The sequence below is a fragment of the Neodothiora populina genome, assembly GCF_041146345.1.
Source record: "Neodothiora populina strain CPC 39397 chromosome Unknown canker_contig_11, whole genome shotgun sequence".
NCBI lineage: Eukaryota > Fungi > Ascomycota > Dothideomycetes > Dothideales > Dothioraceae > Neodothiora > Neodothiora populina.
In genome coordinates this window covers 92917-99199 of record NW_027191410.1, presented here as the reverse complement: position 1 = coordinate 99199, position 6283 = coordinate 92917, and the positions used below count along the sequence as shown (strand labels likewise).

Here is a 6283-nt window from a genome sequence, read left to right as displayed (position 1 = left end):
TGCGCCTCTGAGTCTGCGACACCAAGTCATTCGTGTTTACAAAGGTGAATAAACCGCTTCTTACACTTCTATCACATCGATACATGTACATCTCTTCGCTATCACTTCTGTCTTGTTCTGTTCGAAGCTGAGACAAGGAATCGATACCGAAAAACAGAACTCCTCTATCTTGGTCGTGAGTACCCACTGGGCTACGACTATTTCCGTCCGAGATTACGCATGGCGTTTCGGTCCAAGATGGATATAAAAGATAAAGACGAGATTGAAAAGGGTATAAAAACTGCCGAATATGTAAAAAAGGAGATTGAAGCGCTGTAAGTCTCTTGTGTGTTGTTTCTTTCTCTTCAATCCTTACGTTCCTTCGTTACTTCTGAGTGAATGGAAGTAAAATAGATCAAGATGATCGATGGGCTGACTTTTGGTTGCAAATCCAAAGGTACTACCTCAAACGCTATCGCGCACTCAAGCAGCGATACGAAAAGACCTGAGATCAAGGCCGAGTGTTCGCCATACCGTAGTCTTGTTGTCTTCCATACCGAATCGAGTCATTCATAGGCCTGGTCTAGGCACGCTTCTTGATTGCCCACCAGGCACCAACCTCCAGAACCTCACCGCTGCTGCCGTTGTGCTGGTCTAGCAGACTGGACATCATGCTTGCCCACCACCGAGACCATTCCTCGGAGTTTTTACCACTCACGTCCTTCAGTATAGGCTCCAGGCTCTCGATTTTCTGCAGCACAGACACAAGAGCAGTGTACCTCAAAGCCGCCTGGTCCGGAGTCAAGGTCGAAATGGATGTCAGTGCGTCATCTGACGCTCTGCCTTTGCCCTTGCGAGGCTTTTCGTCGTCGTCGTCGTCTGGACGAGCGTCTTTCCGCGTTTCTTCGGAGCGGTCTTTCTCCCACCGAAGTTCGCCGAGTGGTACTGCGACTCGTCGAACGCCAATGTCTGTCAACGTGTCCGCCTCTTGGTAGAGCATGTTGAGCAAACGAGCGCAGGGCGCAGACGTCAGCCTCCGATCGTCAAGCGCATCCGATATCCAAGAGTTTGAATTGATGACGTATTTGTTTTGGGCGGGTGCAAAGGGTGTACCAGGCGAGATGAGATATGTCTTCGTGGATATAGCAGCGGCTTCCTCGGGCTTCAGCATGCCAGGGGGTGGAGGTGGGTGAGGTCGCAGACATCGCAATGTGTGATCAGACTCCCAAAATTCCAAGATTCCTCCTTCGGCGATTATGCGTATGGTCTCATCCACGAATTGTTGTGTTGCGATACCGATCGGGACTGCCAGACTCATGTCTTTGACCATGACGAGATCGAACTCTTCGTCCTCGAAGGGCCAGGGTAGCCGTCGCAGATCGTGCTGGATATAGCGCCATTTCACGCCTTGCTTGTTGAGATCGGGAGCCAATGGCGCAATGTCGATGCCCGTAAATGAGACATTTGTGATTCCTACCGATGCGAGCCAGTCGTGACATGTAGCAGACCAGTAGGCAGCTCCGCACCCAATCTCCACCACCTTTAGCGTCCCGGTGGCTTTTGGTTTGATAGGCGCACAGCATGCCTTGCCGAACACGGTCATGCCTAGCATGGTGCGCATGTTCTGTCTCTGTGTCTCGGCCAGGTCGCACGGCAACGGATAGGGTAGATCGCGCAGGTATCGGCGTCCATGGCGGAGCTCGAAAGGGTTGGCGAGCAAGTCATCTTTCGCTGCGGCTCCCGGTGAAGCTCCCGTGTGGCCGCCGCTGCCGCTTCCAGATCCTAGGACTCCTGAGGATGATGCGATGCTCGGTGGGCCGCCGCTCGAGGTTGAAGGGGCGGTGTTGGCGTTGTTGGTGGTCCTGAGTGATGCGTCCATTCCATTTCTTTGCTTGCGGGTTCTGGTACGTGTGTGGTTTTGGGCTTCAGATGCGTTGCCTCTTCCGGGAAGCGGGGTATCCCTGTGCCTGTATTATTGTCGCTATTACTCCTCCTTCCTCTCAGTCAGCCATTGTGATCAGCCCACAGGTCACAGATGATATAGCGGATGCCGAGTACAGAGGAAGAGAGAAAAGGCAAAAGAACAGGCAGGGGGGGGGGGAGGAGAGAGTAGAGAAAGAATTGATGGAAAGGTGGTGTTTAGGGCAGACGATCCAAATCAAAGTCGAAAGACAAAGAGAGAGAGAGGGCGAGAGAGAGAGATAGATAAGGCAGTAATGCAGATTAATTTAGATTTCTCATTGTCGCAATTCCCCCAAATAAATGCGCAGTAATTAGGGTGGCTGCGGCGGCGCTGCGTGGGTCAAGGTACCGCAGAGCTGGGTCTGTGGATACCTACATGTATATAATAGGTAGGCTTACTGGTGGACAACGACGACGACGACTCGTGGGAGATTCTAGTCGCAACTGCTATTACTGCGGTACGACTGAGTCGAGAGCCGGCGCTTGCGCTACTGGTGCTTGTACGATGCAGCGCCACAGGCATGGTTTTGGACCTAGGGCATCGCACTAGAGAGTGCTCCTAATGCACTACTGTACTTCCCGTGCAAGTACTGTATATTGCCTTACCTTACCTTAGATGTCCCGTAAATCTTGCATACCTAGGGAACGACATTGATGAATGTAGAGCAGCGACGAAAGAAAAAAGAATGCACGTCTCTACAAAAGCCGCAGCAGCAGCATCAATATCGAAACATCTCCAGTCCCTCCAATCAGCGCCTCTGAAACGACTGGCTTTCCTGACGGGACAGGTATCGACGGGCACGAAAGCAGAGCTACGGGATACATTGACCAAAGCATTGCCTGAGTCACGATTACGTCGTGTTGCTCCATCTCTGCAACATGTGCAGAAGAAAGATGTGACTGCGGCGAGCGGAAACGACTCGGTAGTACCTAACGCGAGGATTCTAAGCGTAGATATGGGTGTTAAGAATCTCGCATTCTGTCTGCTCGAGGTCAGGACCGATGTCTGGTGGAAAAGTGAATCTCACTCTGTGGCGGAGCCGGCTATTAAGCTATTAGAATGGAAACGATTGGACTTGTCCACTAAAGAAGGTTCACTGTCGTCTGTTAAAGAAAGTACTTTGAGTGCACAAGACGTGAATGCAGACGACTCGGCTTTACCAAAATCAAAGACCAAGCAGCAGTACACTCCTTCTTACTTGAGCAAAATCGCTTACCAGCTCGTTTCTCAATTTTTAGCATACTCGCCCGACACCATCTTAATAGAAAGACAGCGCTTCCGGTCGGGAGGCGGGCCGGCGATCCAGGAATGGACAGTGAGAGTTAACATGCTAGAAGCGATGCTATGGGCGAGTCTCGAAACGATGAGCCACACACGCACATCCACAGCTACGAAATGTATCACAAAACACCACGAAGAACCATCGTCGTTCTCAGACGTAGTAGAAGTGCAGCCCCGTCGTGTAGGATCGTTCTGGCTGGAAGGTGCACTGGAGAAAGCTTCTATCTCTGCCATCTCGGCATCGTCTCTGTCTTCTTTGCTTGACGACAGCGCTACTGCTAAGACCAAGCTAGAAGAATCAGATAGTCCGTCTGCCAAACCGAAGACCTCGCTCGAGAAAAAGGACAAAATCGCTCTCGCGAGACATTGGCTACGCGACAACAGCTCAGACCTCGCCATAGACGATTGTCTAAAGCCGCTGTCGGCAGCGTTTTGTCGACGTGGTCGCGCGTCTGCTTCTCCCAACAGTTCTGCGTCTCCACTGAAAGATGAGAAAAACAAGGACGTTCATGCACTTTCAGCAGATCGACCGGGTAAACTTGATGACCTGGCTGATTGCTTGGTTCAAGGAGTCACGTATGCGATCTGGGAAGAGAACCGCAGACGTGTGTTTGAGTATTGTAGCTCGGTTTGAATCCTACTCGACACTTGACTCGAGTCCGTGGTCGAAAGCAGCTTTGGCGTTTAAACAAGGAAAGTACGATACCTCTAGTGGGGGCGCATAATACATTTGATATTCTTGTCAATTATGAGCGCTTCAAGAGATGTGAATCATACAAGAAGAGCCGAATGGAAGCATATGAACAAATCAAATCATATATACGACACCTTGACACCCATGCCCACGGTGCGTCTGACTTTGTCCCAAGCGCCACCGACTAGACGTCTGACGCGTTCACGAGCCTCTCTGGATCCAAAAGCTATGGCGAAGGCGAGAATAAACAAGAAGAAGCGCAGGAGAGCCATGGGGTTGTGGAAGACAGTGTGACGGGCATTGTGAGCGGCGGATTGCATCAGCGATAGGATTGATGCGGCACTGCGGTAGATGGAGGAGTGAGACGAGGAAGAGGGCTTGGAAGGTGGACGGGGCTTGGACGAGGGGTTCCGCTTGTTGCTGCTGTTGTTGTTGCCGTGGTTCTGAGGTTCTTGTCTGCGGCCATCGGGCGGGGCTTTCGAAGGGTGTGAGGAGGAAGGCGGATGGTTCGAAGGAGGGAGCGTGTCTCGGGAGGCTCTGCGTTTCTGGCCGTGCAACTTCTTGCTCTGCTGCTCTGCTGCTTCGGCCTCTGCCTTTTGCCTTCTGTCATCTTCTTGCCGCCTCTGCTGCATTTCTTCCTCCTGGCGCTTTCGCAATTCCTTCTCGCGGATGGCGTCGTGCTCCTTCTCTTCTTTGAGAGTGTTTAATGCATTCAGGAAAGCGTCGCGACGCTCCTCGTCGAGTGTCTCGGACATGTTGATGAAGTCGCGGGCATACTCCCAGTCACCGTTTTGCGGAAGTATGTGCAAAGTATACAGTTCAAGAAGCTTGAGACGGGTGTTGAGATCGCGCGGTGTGCTCGTTCCGGCGGCGTGTCTGGAGGGCGACTGACCGCGCACGCTGTCCTGGGACGCTTCGAGATGGGCAGCAAGGCGCGAGGCAGGATCCGAGGAAGCGGAAAGGAAAGTCTCGAGCTTGGTCTGATTCAGCCTTTGAGAAGGCATATGAGTAAGGAGCAAGGTGGCCCTGGTGGTTGTAAGGTTTCGAGTCAGTCATGATCCTCCAATGTCGCATGTGGGCTACTCACATGTTGACAACGACCTCTCCATCGACGGCTCCTTCATCCTCACGATAACCCAAACGCACTACTTCGTCCCACACAGTGCCGTCTCGCGCTTTGGCAGCCAATGCTCTCCATCTCGAACTCCCAAACGCCAGCTTCCCCTCTTCCGGTCCAAGTTCGATGATGGCATTGAGAAGAGTCAGATAGAAACTCCAGACCTTGACTCTGGTGTTGGTCGAGGCAGTAGCGATGGGGACCAGCGGTGCGCCGTCTGCGCCGAAAGCATCGGATCCGGTGTCCGGGTGAGATATGACAGGTTCGATGGTCGTCAGAGCCTCGTAAAGACGGCGGGTCAGAAACAAATGAGCAGCGCGGCGGTAGGTCTTGGCTGTCCAGGATGACTGGGCGCGAGCTGACGACAGAGAGGATATCGACGATGTCAGGTACTGCGACGACAGGGAATCCTCGTACGACAGTTGCGTTGGTGCAGTCGCCGACATGGCTATCCTGCTATGCGGATGAGTCCCGGGAAGACTTCCGCCGTGTATCGCTGGCGCAATACAGACTGCAGGGGAGCTCGCGACAAGAAAAATATTGCTATAGGCCGAGGAGTAATATCGGACCAGCGCAATATCGCATCTTCATGAGGTATGGGATAGCAGGAAGGCACAGGTACATGCGTGAGATACCTCGCCTTCAACCGAGGCTCGGACGGGCAACAGTGGCGCACGGACTCGACATTCAATCGCCGCGGTCGCGCTTGCCTATCTTGAATTACCTTACGCTATCTTGATGTTTGACCTCACTGTTTCCATACATTCTGTACCATCATGTCAGCCTCAGACCCGTCGCCTACAGAGTTCCAGGAAGACGGTATCCACGTCTCTCTGACCTCGGAGCTTCTCTCCGCCAGCACGACAATCGACCGAGTGCGCTCTCCCAAAGCCGGCGCCATCGTCTTGTTCGCGGGCACGACCCGCGACAACCTCGACGACAAACCCGTCGTGCACCTGGCCTACCAGTCCTATGCGCCCTTGGCCCTGCGCACCATGATTTCCATCGCCCGGGACATCAAGACGAAACACAGCTTGCAGGGCATCGCCATGGTGCACAGGCTGGGCGTCGTGCCCATCGGTGAAGAGAGCATTCTGATCGCCGTCAGTTCCGCCCACCGACAGGCGGCGTGGAGGGCGGGTGAGGAGGCTCTGGAGTCGTGCAAGGAGAAAGTCGAGGTGTGGAAGCTGGAGGAGTTCGGAGGCGAGGAGGGCGGCGTGTGGAGGGCGAATCGGGATGGTCATGTGGG

The 6283-nt window shown here is 53.4% G+C and overlaps 3 protein-coding genes across 3 annotated transcripts; 1 reads left to right on the top strand and 2 right to left on the bottom strand.

The window, feature by feature from the left end:
- Positions 1–562: 562 nt before the first annotated feature.
- Positions 563–1858, bottom strand: AAFC00_000308 (uncharacterized protein; the record flags this gene model as incomplete). The annotated part of the gene is made up of 1 exon (XM_069342636.1): positions 563–1858. One exon carries the CDS (start codon positions 1856–1858, stop codon positions 563–565), a length of 1296 nt encoding a protein of 431 aa, XP_069200127.1.
- Positions 1859–2627: 769 nt separating this feature from the next.
- Positions 2628–3857, top strand: AAFC00_000307 (uncharacterized protein; the record flags this gene model as incomplete). Its single annotated transcript, XM_069342625.1, has 1 exon — positions 2628–3857. One exon carries the CDS (start codon positions 2628–2630, stop codon positions 3855–3857), a length of 1230 nt encoding a protein of 409 aa, XP_069200126.1.
- A 179-nt stretch (positions 3858–4036) lies between these two features.
- On the bottom strand, positions 4037–5480 carry AAFC00_000306 (uncharacterized protein; the record flags this gene model as incomplete). The annotated part of the gene is made up of 2 exons (XM_069342614.1): positions 4037–4943; positions 5005–5480. 2 exons carry the CDS (start codon positions 5478–5480, stop codon positions 4037–4039), a joined length of 1383 nt encoding a protein of 460 aa, XP_069200125.1.
- Positions 5481–6283: the final 803 nt, after the last annotated feature.